Source organism: Pantherophis guttatus, chromosome 13 (genome assembly GCF_059756535.1).
Source record: "Pantherophis guttatus breed Tessera chromosome 13, ASM5975653v1, whole genome shotgun sequence".
In the NCBI taxonomy this organism is placed as follows: Eukaryota; Metazoa; Chordata; class Lepidosauria; order Squamata; family Colubridae; genus Pantherophis; species Pantherophis guttatus.
Genome location: NC_142075.1, coordinates 22,850,436 through 22,867,917, shown reverse-complemented (window position 1 = coordinate 22,867,917; position 17,482 = coordinate 22,850,436). Strand labels below are relative to the sequence as shown.

At 43.3% G+C, this 17,482-nt stretch overlaps 1 protein-coding gene across 1 annotated transcript in view; it reads left to right on the top strand.

Moving 5' to 3' along the window:
* ETFA (electron transfer flavoprotein subunit alpha) overlaps nt 1-16,360 on the top strand; it is a 28,025-nt gene extending 11,665 nt beyond the window's left edge. The window contains exons 7-12 of the mRNA XM_034409494.3: nt 527-628; nt 2,204-2,272; nt 3,570-3,652; nt 11,341-11,406; nt 14,270-14,350; nt 16,087-16,360. Coding sequence (XP_034265385.2) covers nt 527-628; nt 2,204-2,272; nt 3,570-3,652; nt 11,341-11,406; nt 14,270-14,350; nt 16,087-16,122 — 437 coding nt within the window. The 3' untranslated portion in view covers nt 16,123-16,360. The remainder of the gene's footprint in view (nt 1-526; nt 629-2,203; nt 2,273-3,569; nt 3,653-11,340; nt 11,407-14,269; nt 14,351-16,086) is intronic.
* Nucleotides 16,361-17,482: the final 1,122 nt, after the last annotated feature.

Genomic DNA, 17,482 nt, shown 5'->3' with positions numbered 1-17,482 from the left:
TCCTAAATGTCATGCTTGAAAATGGTAGAAAGCAGTTGGGGTAAACTACTTTTAATGGGGTCCTTGGTGCTCTCTGAACTTGGTGGGTTTTCTTGGAGACGTTTCATTACCAAACTAGGGACTTTCATCAGTGCTAGAAGGGGATGGGGCTTGCGGAGAGGAGGAGAAGGAGAAGGTGGGGAGAATGATGACAGTGGGGTCCTTGGTGCTCTCTGAGCTTGGCTGTTTTCTTGGAGACATTTCATTACCCAACTAGGGAACATCATCAGTGCTTGAAGGGAATGTTTTACACTAGATTCAGATTTGTGATAATAAGTTTCTGTGGAGTGAAGTCCATCCTCCTGTGAAATGAATGCTAATCTGATTACGGCTCTTCTATTTATAATCCCGTTTAAAATGTGTTTTTAGAGAAGAGTATTTTGGCTTAGAAGTAATAGCTGGGGAATACCTTGGACTCTGCAGTAATATTCAGCCTCTCTTAAGTGTCAGGATTAATTTTTAATTACTGCCTTGTTAATATCCACAGTATCGGCCCCTGCACCTGTTGGCCAGTCGGAATGGATTGAGCAGAAATTAACCAAAAGTGACCGGCCAGAGCTTACTAGTGCAAAAGTGGTTGTATCAGGTGGTGAGTAATGATTAATCAAAGTTCATTCAAATTCAAAAGAGAGAGTGTATACAGGTAATCCTTGTCTTACAGCCATTCCGTATAGTGACCGTTCAAATTTACAATGGCGCCCATAAAATTGACTTATGATTACCTAGTCAAAATTTGGACGCTTGGCACCTGACTCATATTTATGACAGGTCCTTTTGTGATCTTCCGACAAAGTCAAAGGGGAGAAATCAGATTCACTTAACAGCCAGGTTACTAACTTAACTGCAGTGGTTCATTTAACGACTGTGGCAGGAAAGGTCGTAAAATGGGGTGCAAAACTCACTTAACAGCTGTCTCGTTTAGCAACAGAAATGGTCGCAAGTCAAAGACTACCTGCATTTTAAAGAAGTGTCTACCCGAGGAAAGTGTTTCTCAACCTTGGTAGCTTGAAGATGGGTGGACTTCAACTCCCAGAATCCCCCAGCCAGCAGCGCTGGCTGGGGGATTCTGGGAGTTGAAGTCCACCCATCTTCAAGCTTCCAAAGTTGAGAAACACTGCCTTAGTAGTTCTAACTTAGAAGCTTCCAGCCAGAGGTAAAGGGAGAAACCCCTTCTGCACAGTCTACCAAGATGTATATGACATTAATCAACGTAAATACCAACCTTTGACTTAACAATTGGTGAAGGACTCCCAATAAAAGTCTTAATTTCCAAACTCATCCGCACTTCCTTGGTCACAGTGGGCAGATAATTCTGTAAGGCTGAATCTCACTCGGTCTCTCTACCTTAAAAGAAAGCGGTGAAATGTTTCTTGACGTTTTGCCAAGATTTAAGTCCTGTTGATTTTGTGGTGCGCGGATCAGGAAATAAGCCCGTTAATCTCAAAGCAAGACTTGCTTTGTGAAAATAACCACAGCAAAACGGCCATCTGAATTCTTCCTGTTCCTTTGCTGGAGTCCATGGAGGAATTAATTTGGCAGAAGAAGCCAGAGTACAGAATGCAAGAGTTGAAAGGGGCTTGGAGATCATCTAGTCCTACCCCGTGGTCTAAGGCAAAAAACCCACCACTCACACAGGGTGGATTTGATTTAAATCGAGTTGATTTAAATCATGATTTAAATCACTAGTAAAAAGGCTTGATTTAAATCAACTCGATTTAAATCATAATTTTTAAAGAGCAACTGTCATCTCTGCTACTCCTTTGACCCGCTGTTGACTCACCGATAGTCCCAGCGTTGCAGAATATACAGCCTCCTGCTACATAACTAAGCTCCATTTCATGCTGAATAAACTAAATTATTTATGTATCTTAAATAGAAAACCATCTTACGATAGATTTTTACCCCAAAAGTTTTTTATTAAAATAAATTCGATAAAAATAAAAAAAATCCGATTTAAATTAAAAAAATCCGATTTTTTTGATTTTTTTAAAAAAATCATTGATTTTTATCCACCCTGCTCTCAGATCCCTGAGTAATAGCCATCCCTGCCTTTTAAAAAAAAAAAAAATCTCCAGTAAAACAGAGTTCGCCAGCCCCCAAAAGAGAATCTGTTTGACGCCGTTTGGACTTTAATTTGGACAGATTTAATTTTCTTATTTTTCAGGGCGAGGCTTGAAGAGCGGCGATAACTTTAAGCTGTTGTACGACCTGGCTGATCAGCTGCACGCCGCAGGTAAAAAAAAAGTGTTTTTAGTTTTGATTCTTTAAACAATTCAGATTCTATTATTGGGGGTTTTGCAGTGGGGAGGTTGGTTCAAGGTTGGCCAATTGATAAGTGAGGGATCGGTTGGCTTGGCTTGGGATGCTACTTTCTCTGTGGGGTCCTTGGTCCTCTCTCTCTCTGAGCTTGGTTGTTGGCTTGTAGACGTTTCATGACCCAGCTAGGTAACGTCATCAGTGCTCTGATGGTGATGGCGATCATCATACACGGATGATATGACTGGTCACAAAAAGTCTGTATCAAGAATCAAGCTCAGAGGGCACCACCGTTCAACTCTTGAGCTTCAATTTTTTTTTTTTTAATTTGATTTGTATGCCACCCTTCTCCGGAGACTCAGGGTGGCTTACAATGCGCTAAGCAATAGCCTTCATACTTTTGTATATTTATACAAAGTCAGCTTATTGCCCCACAAACTGAGTCCTCCTTTAGAACAGGGGTCTCCAACTTTGGCAACTTTAAGACTTGTGGACTTCAACTCCCAGAATTCCTCAAATTTACAATGGCACTGATAAAATTGACTTATGACCCCATGGTTACCTGGTCAAAATTTGGACGCTTGGCACCTGACTCAGATTTTTTTATTTTTTATTTTATTTTGATTTATATGCCGCCCTTCTCCGAAGACTCAGGGCGGCTTACAATGTGCTCAGCAATAGCCTTCATCCTTTTGTATATTTTATACAAAGTCAGCTTATTGCCCCCACAATCTGGGTCCTCATTTTACCTACCTTAGAAAGGATGGAAGGCTGAGTCAACCTTGAGCCTTGGCGAGATTCGAACCCTGCAGTAATTGCAGGCAGCTGGTCTTAATATCCAGCTTAATAACAGGGTGCCTTAAACCACTGTACTACCAAGGCTCTTTATGACGGTCGCAATGTCCCAAGGTCCTGTGATCCCCTTTTACGACCTTCCAACAAACAAAGTCAAAATGGGAAACCAGATTCACTTAACAACCAGGTTACTAACTTAACTGCAGTGGTTCATTTAACGACGGAGGCAAGAAAGGTCGTAAAATGGGGTGCAAAACTCACTTAACAACTGTCTCGTTTAGCAACTCCCAGACATTCTGGGAGTTGAAGTCCAGAAGTCTTAAAGTTGCCAAGGTTGGAGACCCCTGCTTTAGAATATTATCAGTCCTGTCAATCCGGGACTGGGGCGGGATCTAGAGATGGAAATTGGCCAAATTAAGGACTCTTAACCTCAGGGAAGGGATTGGGACCAAGCGCTGAACGATCTTCCTTGCTTGTAGTTGGTGCTTCTCGAGCAGCGGTGGATGCCGGCTTTGTCCCCAACGACATGCAAGTTGGACAGACGGGCAAAATCGTAGCGCCGGTAAGTTTCGGAAACCCAAGTGGTTGGAACGACTTCGCGTCTCCTTCCTACGGGTATTTGGGATTGTCAGTTGCCTGAAGTTGAGTGGATCTTCATTTTGAATATTGTTGGAGAGGAGCTGTGCTTGTTAAATCTGTTCAGAATGGATCACCTTGCCTTCCGGGCTCAGTTTTTGCTGGTTGTAGTAGGGGGGTCTCTGCTTTGATGATTGTTTATACCAGTGTTTTTCATCGTTAAGAGGAGGGGGCTTTAACTCCCAGAATTCCCCGGGCAGCAGGTGTGAATTTGGGGAGCTGCAGTCCATCCATCCTGGCTGGAGGTTTCTGGGAGTTGGAATCCTCAAGTCTTAAAAGTCTTGCAGTCTTCTAGTATTTGAGGGGCTGCCTCAAAGAAGAGGGGGGGGGTGTCAACTTATTTTCCAAAGTACCGGAAAGCAAGATAAGAAAAAATGGATGGAAACCGATCAAGGAGAGAAACAACCTGGAATTGAGGAGAAACTTCCTAACAGTGAGGATAGTTAACCAGTGGAACAGCTTGCCACCAGAAATTGTGGGCGCTCAATCACTGGAGGTTTTTAAGAAGAGACTGGACACTCACTTGTCTGAAATGGTATAAGTTCTCCTACTTGAGCAGGGGGCTGGACTAGAAGACCTCCAAGGTCCCTTAAATCTCTATTCTGATCCTTCTAGCGGTGTCCAACCTTGGCAATTTTTAAGACCTGTGGACTTAAACTTCATGGCTGGCCGGGGAATTCTTGAGCGTTGACATCCACCTATCTCAAAAGTTGCCAAGTTTGAGAAAGATGCCCTGGGGGGGGGGAATATTCTTCAGAACAGGACATTCAAATCTAAACAACATCACTTCGTTTGTTGACTTGAGGAGAGCCGCGAAAGAAAAACACCCAATTCAACAGGGATATGCTGTCCGGAAGGCTTTTACTATAGATGTTAAAGCTTAAGGGTGGATTCGGCGCCAGGAAAATAAGTGAGCCTCGGTTTACAATTTTGTGTTGGCATTACGATCATCGGGGAACTGGGATTGCTTTATGGATCCGTCTTCTGTTTAGGGAACTAAACAGTGGCTTAGCTCTTCTTCCCCCAGGTTATGAGCTGGCCAAGAAATCAGCGGAGATTGAAGGGGGAGAATGGCCTTATTCATAGCCATATCATCCCGAAGGTTGTTTGTGTGTTTGTGTGTTTGTGTGGTGTCACAGAGCTGTTATGTGAATTGCATCATTCCTACAGGTAGTCCTCAACTCAATGGCCACAATTGAGCCCAGGGTTTCTGCTTTTAAATGAGACATACTGAGTTTTGTCCCGTTTTACGACCTTTCTCGCCACCGTTGTTAAGTGAATCACTGCAGCTGATAAAATGTCTACGGAGATCCTCAGTCACATCCAGGCCATGGTTGTCCCAAAGGCAACTGGACTTTTCTGGTTTTTTCTTTGAAGACGTTTTCGTTTCTCCTCTGAGAAGCTCCCTCAGCTCTGAGCTGCAGTTGATAAGTTAATCACCCGGTTGTTAAGTGAATCTGGCTTCACTTTGACTTTGCTTGTCAGAAGGTCGCAAAAGGGGATCATGTGACCGTCATAAATACGAACCGGTTGCCAAGCATCTGAATTTTCATCACACGAGCATGGGGATTCTGCAAAGGTTGTAACTCTGAAAAACAGTCGTCAGTTGCTTTTTCACTTAACGACTGTGGCAAAGGTTGTACAATGGGGCAAAATTAACTGTCTCACTTAGCAACAGAAATGTCGAGTTCAATTGTGATCGTAAGTGGAGGATTACTCTTTAGTACTTTCAATTCCTGCACAGGCATGGAAGCTTCTCTGGGTCCTTCCAACTCTATGATTCCTATGAAGTGAAAACAGTAACAACTGGGGATGTGTGTTTGTGTGTAATATAGTGTTGTGGCCCACCAGCTGCTAGCGGAGCTGGTGGCAGACTCGGACGATGAGGTGGCTGGGGAAGAACGGGGGCCAGTTCTGGAGCCTGGGGAAGGCTCTGATGGATGCTCAGCATCAGACAAAGAGATAGAGCCGGGGCCATCGGGCATTTCCCACCCAGAGAGGCAGCTACCTTTGTAGTCAGAGATGAGTGAGGAGGACGAACAGCTGGGGCCTGTTCCAGATGCACGTATGGGCAAAGCAGATAGGAGAGGTGAACAACGGAGGACAAGGAGTCGACTCGGGAAGCAAAACAAACGTGGATGCTGAATGGCCCCTCCCTGGCTGGGGAATAAATAGGAAGAAAGGGGAGTGGCGGTCGTAGCAGACAACCGTTCGTATTTCTGGAGATTTTGCTCATTGTGTTTCGTGTGACAAAGACTGCCTTGCCAGAACTGAGGTTTGTCTATTTGAACTGACTTAATTTGCAGCCTTTGCGGGCCTTGCAATTATCGGTAACAAGCTGATAAGGCCTATTCCTTCAGTTGACTCCTTGCAAGACCCTTGCCTGGACTTTCTGTTGGCGAATGCAGTTCATTCACAAGGTGTAAATAAAGAGGGTTTTTTTCTTTGCGAGGAGTTCTGTTTCTTGCTTCTGCGAAGGCCGGGCCGGGTCAGAACACATTCAGACTCCGTTGCCCCCCCAGCTCAGTGGAGATTAAACCAGGGTTAGGGTCACTTGGGGCTGGAAGCATTGACCCTACCTGAGTCAAGAACTTACTTGCAAAACCCCATTTGTTGCATTGATGGTTAGCAACGAAGCAGTGACTGTAAGCCAGATGTTTCTGCTCTACTTGCGTTGAGCGCCAAGGAGTTTTGCCGAGAGGCCCATTTCCTAATGTTGGTTTGCACTCCGCTGGAAGTTGGCTTGCACTCTCGATGCCCATCGGAACGCTCTCCCGATGGGGTCTATGTAGATCACTTCCAGGTCATTTGGATATTCAGTGGCTGCACTTAAAATGCTTTCCGAGTTCAGCCGGTGAAGAAAGGGTGTGCGTTCTGTCTTCTTTCCATCTGGATTTTTTCTGCTAGGTGACTTTCAGTATCAGTCAGAAGGGACCTTGGAGGTCTTCTAGTCCAACCTCCTGCTCAAGCAGGAGGCCCTATACCAGGGGGTCAACAACCTGTGGCTCTGGAGCCGCATGTGGCTCTTTCACCCCTCGGCTGCGTGCGGCTCCCTGTCCCTCAAAATATGCGTCACAACCGCCAATGTGGGACACCTGCTGGCATGCGATTTATTGAGCTTTTCAAACCCTGGTAGGCCAACATGGATAAATCCAAGAAAAGAAAAGTTTCAGAAGAAAACAGAATGTTTATTCAAGAGCCTTGATAGTACAGTGGTCTACGCACCCTGTTATTAACACAGCTGCCTGCAATTTCTGCTGGTTCGAATCTCTCCAAGGCTCAAGGTTGACTCAGCCTTCCATCCTTTCTAAGGTAGGTGAAATGAGGACCCAGTTTGTGGGGGCAATAAGCTGAGTTTGTATAAAATATACAAAAGAATGAAGGCTATTGCTTAACGCATTGTAAGCCACCCTGAGTCTCCGGAGAAGGGCGGCATATAAATCAAATTAAAAAACAAAACAAAAACCTATATATGCTAGTTTTGTGGCTGCTCAAGAAATAGGCACAGGAAGGGTTTTGTGGCTCCCGGTGTTTTCTTTTCTGTGGGAAACGGGTCCAAATGGCTGCAGACTCCTGCCCTGTACCATTCCAGAGGCTGCCCAGTCTCTTCTTGAAAGCCTCCAGTGTTGGAGCACTCACAACTTCTGGAGGCAAGTTGTTCCACTGATTAATTGTTCTCACTGTCAGGAAATTCCTCCTTAGTTCTAGGTTGCTTCTCTCCTTGATTAGTTTCCACCCGTTGCTTCTTGTCCTGCCTTCAGGTGCTTTGGAGAATAGCTTGACTCCCTCTTCTTTGGGGCAGCCCCTGAGATATTGGAAGACTGCTATCATGTCACCCCTAGTCCTTCTTTTCTCTAGACTGGCCAAACCCAATTTCTGCAACCGTCCTTCCTATGTTTTTGTCTCCAGGCCTTCAATCATCTTAGCTGTTCTTCTTTTGTCTTTAAAAAAAAATAAATCAGACTTTAGATAAAACAAACTGTTTGCTTTAAAAATTAGTCAACATCGTTATAAAGACTTCTTTCTAATTCAACTTTTTTGTGGTTGCATATTTTCTTATTTTGCATCCACGTTTTTGTACCCCGTACTTAAGAAATGCAAACCTGTGTTTTGAGTTGTGCGTTAGGAAACCGATAACGTGGAGAGCAACTTCACACTTTTAATAACATGCATCCCTGGAAGATTTTTGCACTAACATTTCTGCAACGATGAAGATCGCTTCAAGCTTCTTCTATTTCACCCAGCCCTAACTTTTAAAACCTACAGTGCATCTCACTGTATCAGGTTATTCTTATCACCAGACTACCACTGGTAAACCGGTACTGTTGTGGCTGATTAAAATTTGGGGGGGATTTGCTTTCGATTAAGAAATTGTTTATGCCTTTTGAAAGCTTTCAAGGTACAACTTCAAAGCGTTGTTTGCCCGTATCCAGGACAAAAAAATGTTTAGGCTCTTTCCCCGCCCTGTGAATTTAAGTTTTAAGGCTGATAGCGTTGTTCGGACTGCATTATCCAACACGGCTTTTAAGTCCGAGAGTTCTCAAATTGATGCTCTGCTCCTTGGGGATTGGTGCAGAAACATTAAATTGTACTAAAATATTCATATGAGAGTGCATTTAGCTGAAAGCAATTGATGTGCGTCTCCCAGGAGAACAAAGCAAAAAAAAAAGAAAAGAAAAGAAAAAAGAACCCAACTTAAAATTGCAGGGCCCTGCACTCAAGCGAACACCCCAAGCAAGCTTCTTAAGAGTCATCACGTGTACCAGCTGATCAAAGGCCCTGTAAGTTCTTAAAGTGAACAAGTATTAGAGAGGGATGAAAATGCTTGATCTAGCGCGGGTGTCAGCAACCTGCGGCTCTGGAGCCGCATGTGGCTCTTTGGGCCCTCTGCGGTGGCTTCCTGTTGGGTGATCCCATCACTGGCTGGCCTCGCCCTCCCCTCCCACTTACTCTTCGCCTGGCCTGAGAAGGTAAGGGCGACGGTGGGGGATGGAAAAGCGGCCAGGGCAGAGACAGAGAGATACGGAGAGGGAGAGAGAGAGAGAGAGAGACATAGAGAGATACAGAGAGGGAGGGGGGGAGAGAGATGTCAAAAGGGTTTTGTGGTTCCCGATGTTTCTTAACAACCGGTTCTCTGCCCTAATGACCGGCTGGGTAGGCGTGGCTAGGGGGTGGTGGTCATGTGACTGGTGGAAGTGAGTGATGTCGAGTTGGCCACACCCATCCAGGTTTTGTGGCTCCCGGTGTTTTCTGTGGGGAACGGGTCCAAATGGCTCTTTGAGTGTTTAAGGTTGCAGACCTCTGACCTCGCATACTCCTTAGGAACATGAAATTATTCTGTGGTTGGGATTGGAACCGTTTCTCCCGGTACGGCAGGATCACGTGAAAAGTGATCCTGCCGTATCAAAAATAGAAGAGAGTATTTGGAGGTCAGGGTTGAAGTGTGGGGTCCTTAGTGGTCTCTGAGCTTGGTTGCCTTCTTGCAGAAGTTTCCTTACCCAAGGAGGTAACATCGCCGGTGCTTAGAAGGGAGTGGGGTTTGCGGAGTGGAGGAGGAGGACAATTGTGGGGATTTTGGTGCTTTCTGAGCTTCGTCGTTTGCTTGCAGACGTTTCATAACCCAGCTAAGTAACCTCATCAGTGCTGGTGAGAGTGGTGGTTTGGGGTTTGCTCCCTGTTAATTACCTAGCATAGAGATACAGTAATAAATCACATTCAAAAGAGACAAAAAAATAAAAATAAAAACACAACCCATAAACAAAAAGACCAGAACACATCCCCTCCAGCAGCCTACACCCAGATAAGCAGGGATTAACACCAGACGAACAATGAAGCAGAAAACAATCCCCAAATCAAGAAACTACCAAGGAGAAACCCACACTTCCCCAACAATGGCAGGACACACTATGTATATAAGCAGGAAGCAAACCCTGCATTCATCGCACTGATACTGTTACCTGGTTGGGTAATAAAATGTCTGCCTGCAAATCACCAAGCTCAGAGAGCACCAAGGACCCCACAGTGTTGAAAAAGAAGAAGAAAAAAATTACAGCTAAATTGCTTTTATGATTTTCTGTATGGAAACCTGAGCTTTTTCCATCTCTCCCTCTCCACTCCTGTTACACCTGCCTGCAAAATCTGTTCTGATTTGGTTTGTATCCAGATCGGAGATGTTATTTTGATTCGGGAACAAATCACCCCAAACCAGCTGTTCCAGGCAAACAACAGCTGGTGCACAGGCCACTTTGCAAACCCTGTTTGGAAGCCGTCCTACTGCGCACGAGGGAATCAGTCCAGTGGAAGCCAGCAGAGTTTCTTCATGTAGGATTGTGGCGAAAGCTTCCAGCGAAGAAATGCGTTGCTGTGTTGTTTCATGACTTCGCTAAATCTGGAAATGAACGATGCCTCTTTGGGTGTTACTAGTTTGAGCAGCTACGCTAAATATGATATTAATACACATTTAAATGACGGTCACATTTGACGGAAAACGAACCCTAAAAATACTGCATGGATCACATAGCTCAGGGCAATGATGAAATCCAAATTTTTTTTACTACCGGTTCTGTGGGCGTGACTTGGTGGGCGTGGCAGGGGAAGGATATTGCAAAATCTCCATTCCCACCCCACTCGGGGGCCAGCCAGAGGTGGTATTTGCCGGTTCTCCAAACTACTCAAAATTTCCGCTACCGGTTCTCCGGAACCTGTCAGAACCTGATGGATTTCACCCCTGGGTCAGGGGTGTCAAACTCGATTTCATTGAGGGCCGCATCAGGGTTGTGTTTGACCTCGGGGGGGGGCGTGGCTAAAGTGGGCATGGCCAGCTCTACGTCACTCATGTCAGGGGCGCCTGTGGAGGCCCACAGTGCCCCTGCTGGCGAAAACCGGCTCTCAATCTCCGTTTTCGGCTGGGACAGCCTCCGGCAACCACACACAGCCCTCCTGAGCTCCGTTTTCACTGGCAGAGGGTTGCAGGAGGCCATCCCAGCTGAAAACGGAGATCGGGAGCCCGTTTATGCTGGCAGAGGTACCGCGGACCGGTCCTTCGCTGTTTCCGGGGTGGCCCCATGGGCCAGTTCTAAGCACCCCGCAGGCCAGATCCGGCCTCTGGGCCTTGACACCTCTGACATAGGTGGATAGGCAACCTAGCTTCTTCCAAATGCTGTCCCTGAAATCGGAGGTAGCTCACCAACACAATGCAAGTAGTCCTTGAGTTACAACAGTTCATTTAGCAACCGTTCAAAATTACAATGGCATTGAAAAAAAGGGACTTACGACCATTGCAGCATCCCCAAAGACTCATATTTATGACGGCTGCCTTGTCCCGAGGTCACGCGATCCCCTTTTGCGACCTCCTGATCAGCAAAGGCAACGGGGAAGCCAGATTCACTGAGCAACCGTGTTACTAACTTATCAACTGCAGTGATTCACTCAACAACTGTGGCAAGAAAGGTCCTTAAATGGAGCAAAATTTACAAGTGTCTCACTTAACAATATAAATTTTGGGCTCAGTTGTAGTGGTAAGACGAGAATTACCCGTACTTCTGCAGAATTTGAAGAATCTTTTGTCAGCTTAAAGGTTTTTAAAATATTGTATTCTTTTTTTTTTCTGTGCAGGAATTATATATCGCTGTAGGAATATCTGGAGCCATTCAGCATTTGGCTGGAATGAAAGACAGTAAGGTACAGTACAAATCTTTTGTGTGTTGTCACGAGGAGTGGATGGGTTCTGCTTTCCAAAATGTTTTTTGTTGTTGTTACTGACAATACAAAATCTAAAGGACCCCAGTTGAATTCTATTCCGAAAATAAATTAGTTACAAATAACACACATAACGTTCCAGCAGTTCACAGGAGAACGTTATTAATAGAGCCGATCCTTTAAACCTTTTGACTGCCAAATCTGGAAACCTGAGTGAGAAACGAACTTGAGTTTTTAATGTGAAAATAAAATTAGGATCCGTAGCCCCGATGCATTTTCCTATATTTCAGACAGTGAGGCATGAATTCATGCATGACAATGTACAACCTGAATTATGGATTTACTATTGCGCGGAGAAAAAAGGCGTCTTTGAATATTCCACAATTTATCCACTCAGATGGAAACCTAATATAAAATGATAAAAGCTTTAAAAACTTAACTCGTTAGTACCCGTGCTTAACACGTCTTGGATTCTTATCCAACCTGACCTGTGATGCCAAGGAAAAACTCTATACTGTTTTTTAAAAAATATTTCTCGCCTTTTTAGGCAGCAATTTCAAAAGATTATCCTCTCCCACCCACCCCCATTTCTCTTGAAGCTGTATACAAGTGTATAAAACTATAAAGGACTTACGTGTTCATCTAAAATATTCTTTTTTCCACACTGCTTTTTCTCTTTGAAATAATAAAATCAGATTTGTCCCCTCCACTTTCTTGCAGAAATATTTTTAAGGAGCTCCGAATCAGTGCAACAGAATGATTATTACAATATCCCATGTTTGCTTTTAAATGTAAATTTTTAAATGTAAATTTTAATTTGTTTTAAATTATGGGGTATTTTAAATTCAGCCAAATTATTTAATTCGTTTTAATTCATTTTAAATTTGTGTATTTATGTGTTTTATCTCGTGGCTGTTCACTACCCTGAGTCCTTCGGGAGAAGGGCAGTATAGAAATTTAATAAAATAAATAAAAATAAATAAAATAAAAAATAGCAATATTTATGCAGCAAACTAGTGCTAATTCAGGGCACATTTTAACATAAACCTTGAAGGAGATCGTTTAGTAACATTCAAGTGCATTTTACTTGTGGATTGCTCCTAAAGCAAGATGTCTTGTCCAGGGAATCTGACCGTGGAAATGTTTTTAAGGATGAGGTTTTACGTTTATCTGAGATTAAACATCACTTGATCGTAGTAAAATCTGCTTCTGGGTTGCCTTGAAAATTGATCCTGTTCTAAAATCGAAGAATAAAAAGATCTGAAAGTCATACCCTCTCTTCTCTCTAAGTGACGTTAGCTAAAAGCTACCCATATATTTTATGAAATTGTAAAAGTGGAATGAACATTTTAATGTTAGGCGCTGAAATGGTAACTATTTTAGTTTGATGGAGAGGGGTGATTTAGATTAAGCTGCATGCACTTAAAAAATAATAAGTGATCCAGAATTGGCGTGATAATGGTAATAAAGGAATGGCACCTGGTGTTAAAAATTCCAGACCAAAATGGAGGCACTTGTATCGATGATGATAAATTGATGAGTGTCAGTAAAGTTGAGCCATTTCAAGGTGTATGAAGCGATTCTATTAATTCCCATCTATTTTACATTTTGCAAAAGAGTTCAGGTTACAGGAGAACACTTTTCGTTTTTACTAAACTTTCACTCCCTGTCTTCAGAAGTGAACAGGAAAATCTGTTTGGCTTGATTTGATTTGGGCTAGGACAGGGGTCAGCAACCTGCAGCTCTGGAGCCGCATGTGGCTTTTTCACCCCTCGGCTGCGGCTCCCTGTCCCTCAAAATATGCATCACAACCGCCAATGTGGGACACCCGCCTTTACTCAAACAAATAATATTTATTTAAAAGGGTTTTAAAGGAACTCTCTGTAATCACATTAACTGTCTCTTCAGTGGCTTTTCCCTCACGCTAAGAAATATCAGCCATTATGAGTAATTGTGTAGGGAATCCCCTAGAGCGTTCTGCAACTAAAATGTATTATTTACTTCACTTACAACAGTAGAAAATGGGTTTAGTAGAGGGTGGGGTCCCTCCCCCGCTGCCCCTCCCTTCCTCGCTTTATGGATGCTAGGCTAAGTAGACCATGATTTCATCCAGTGGAGTGAAGATGGCTGACAATGCTGGTCAATCTTAGCAACTTTTAAGAGGGATGGACTTCAATTCCCAGAATTCCCCCAGCCAGCAGGAGGAATTCTGAGAATTGAAGGCCACTTCTCTTAAAGTTGCCAAGTTTGGCAAAAACCGGTAGCTCCCAGTTCTAAGCTTTTAGCTCCTTAGACTGTAAGTTGGGAAGACCCCAGAAAATTGTATTTATTACTGTTAAGCGGAGCAGTTTGGATTTTTTTTGGGGGGGATGCTTGCAATATATCCCACTGGGATAAAAGTGAAAAGGCAAGATGAGTCTACTTATGCAGAGATTTTTTCTTTGAGGTCTCTTCCTGGGTTGCAGAGAAGAAGGCACACAAGCCGGAACTTTTGACATTTGTCTGTGTAGGAATTTATGAGAAAAGTTTTTCCATTCACTTCCTTTTTGAACTTCGGCTTTATGAACAATGGAAGAAAACTCATTTTGGAAAAGCTGTTGGGTTTAGGCCAATAGCAGCAAAGCCATGCAGAATCCTGCACCGTCTATAACAGAGGTCTTCAAACTTGGCCGCTTTAAGACTTGTGGACTTCAACTCCCAGAATTCTCCAGCCAGCTATGCTCCCAGAATTCTGGGAGTTGAAGTCCACAAGTCTTAAAGAGGCCAAGTTTGAAGACCTCTGGTCTGTAGACTACCCTGTAAATAACCAGGTGTCTCTAAATAGCCCCATTTCATTCTCTCACAGACCATCGTTGCCATCAACAAAGACCCTGAAGCTCCCATATTCCAAGTTGCAGACTATGGTATCGTAGCTGACCTGTTCAAGGTGAGTCTTGCTTCCAGAGGAATCAACCCAGGCCAGGGGTGGGAGTTGAATTAGACTTCGAACAGGACGTTTAGTCCTCCTTGTTCTGCATGGAAGTTCTTACTTCTGTCTAGGGCAGAGGTCTTCAAACTTGGGCGCTTTAAGACTTGTGGACTTCAACTCCCAGAACTCTCCGAGAATTCTGGGAGTTGAAGTCCACAAGTCTTAAAACGCCCAAGTTTGAAGACTCTGGTCTAGGGTGATAGCAGTGGGTATCCTGACCCTTAATATTTCAAGCCATGGAAAGCTTTTATCCACCAAACGTATCAACTCTTGACCTCCAATTTTGATAGCGACCATGCGTGAAAATGCCACAACTGACTTCTGATGAACCCAATAATCTATTGCTCCATAGACTATATTCTTTTTTCAAGAATATGAAGATGTGTCTTGGTACCAATGCAAGAGACCAAGTTGGGTGAGATTGCTATAAAACACGATTGTTGGAGACTTGGAAAAGGTTTTACCCAGCGTCTCTGCCAACATATAGGGGATCTGTTGATCGTTATTATTAGGCGGTATATCACCTGTTGAAAGCAGGTAACAGAATTCCATTTTTAAGGTGCACCACTGTGCTCACAGTAAAAAAAAAAATGACAATAAAGACTATCTTATCTCATCAGTTTTTTTTTAAGACCGACCTGCTAGGAAGCAAGAAACTATGTGTTCTTATACCAAGTTATTGTGGGGTCCTCGGTGCTTTCTGAGCTTGGCCGTTGTTTTGCAGACTATTGCATTACCCAACTAGGGAACATCATCAATGCATCGCACTGTCAAGATGGCAACCACAATGATGTGAAGGCCACTCCCCACAATTCCATGCAACACGCATAAAAAGTTGCAGGAGCTTTTGATGTACCATTGCGGCCGCCATCTTGCTTTTTCCTCCCCTCCCCCAATTATGCCCCGTGGACATTCCCGCAAGGCGAGAAGACGGTCCGAACTCTGCCAGCAGTTAATGCTGTTCCTCGGTGATCGCTTGGCAGTAAACACCGGCCTTTTAATAAGCTGGAGACAAAGCGACATTCGGAAGAAACACGATGTAGACAATTTCCTTAATAAATTTTGTACGACCACATTATTTCCACTTAATGGAAATGTAGCTCTCTTAAATAATTGAGAGGCTATATTCATCAGATGGTGAGTTCAGCTGGGATCTCTCCAAGCGAGGGCATCCTTACAGCGTCTGGAAAGGTAACGGATATTTTACACAAGGAGTTTGCGCAAATGTTCAGGTGTAACCGGTAAGGAATATGCCACCTGTTCTCATCCTCTAAACGCTCTTTCGATGTCTACAAGGAATCACCTAAGCTGCCCAGGTATTTAGCCTTGGCAGTTCCATCATCAGGAGCCATTCCTTGGCACCAATTTCCACAAATAGTGGCTTTTTTTCTTCTTCTTTCAGTTGACTGCTTCCAAAAGTTAAAATCTTTTGTCTATAATAGCTTCCTGTGGTCCGAACAATGAACTCGGAAACTGAAATACATCAGTAGTTTAGTTGATTGGCAGTCCAGGTTTACACATTTTGTACATTTTGCCAGTATGATTTTTTTTAAAAAAAAGTGAATTCAAATATTTAGTTGCTTCCAGCGTGGATGAATAAGCATCTCTTTTACATTGATTAAAAGTTGGATAAACATTGATTTACCGTTGATATTCGGCTGGTGTTAAGCTTTGTTGTTTTGTGTTGCTTCCAGGTGGTTCCCGAAATGACAGCAGCATTAAAAAAATGAAAGCTATTCCACGTTAGGGAAGGAAGGAGTATTTCTTCACACAAAGAGGAATTGTTTTTAAGCAGTTTAAATTATGTTTTATCAAACTAGGAATGTTAAAATTGCCAAAACCAAAATTTCCAATGACGATCTTGCAATACATCCATTTTTGCCCTTTTCATTTCCATTTGGCTTCGTTATTTCCCGAACTCTTTTTTCTAATTCTCTAATAAACACACATCCGCTGTATTTTGTATTATATCAGGCTGTGGAAATTCCTTATATTATTCTACAGGGGTGGTCATTAAAGAGTTGGTATTGACTTAATAACAGAGTAAGAGTTGGAAGGAATCTTGGAGGTCTTCTAATCCAACCCCTTGCTGAGGCAGAAAACCCTATACCAATTCCATTCATTTTGGGCTAAGCTGCTTGAGAGCGCTAAGAGTTATCACCTGATGAAAAAACACTAGGTGGGAACAGTTGTTGTGTTTTTTAATGTGGCCATTGGAGCAATCCATGAAATGCAACAATTTTTCCAATTTTCTTTGGCTATCCAGCATCTTGCCTCAAGCTTTTAATAGCTGAAAAACTTGGTATTAATGCTGGGACCTTCTCCAGTTCCTAGAGTCAGTTGCATCCTCTTTAATATTTCTAGTAGCTACCGTAGCTATATTTAACAGGCCTATGGATCTCTTTGGAGCACCTGAGGTATACAGAGGTAAGTGTCATTTTGATCTTTTTCTTTTCCTTCAATGCTTGGTAATTGGCGTTTCAATTTAACTTCTGCTTTTATCAGCTGCTCTATTATAACCTACATCTTTTAAAAGCTAGTCAACTATTGGTAAAGCTAGTGCCTGGGACTTGTGACTTCCTCCTTAGTAGAATTACTCTGACGTAGAGTGGCTAACCATAACATCTGGGAAGTGGAAGGATACTCCGAATCCTTAGAAACCCTGACCAGATCATACCAAGTTGGGGGTGTATGCTGTTGCAACTTAGTTCATCACTTTACTTACCAAAAGAAGGGGGGCAATGGCAAAATGGGGGGACAACCAGCATGTGTGGAATTTCAAAGGCTCCAAATTCAACCTATGAATGTCCTGTTTTGGGGGTCTACTACCAGTTACCATTGGTAGTAGATTTATGTCTAGGTTGCTGAGTGTAAATGGATTTTTTGGAAGTAGACGGTTCTCCATCTTGATCTCAATTGGCAGGTACAATGTTCCGAACGCCTCCAAGCAGGGGTTTCTGGGAATTGAACAGCTCTTATAATTTAGACAAATGTTACAAGTTACTCCATGTGGAAATGACTAGTTGGCAGTTTTTGAAATTCATACACACAAGGTAATGAGAGCACACTTTGACCATATGGTGGAAATGG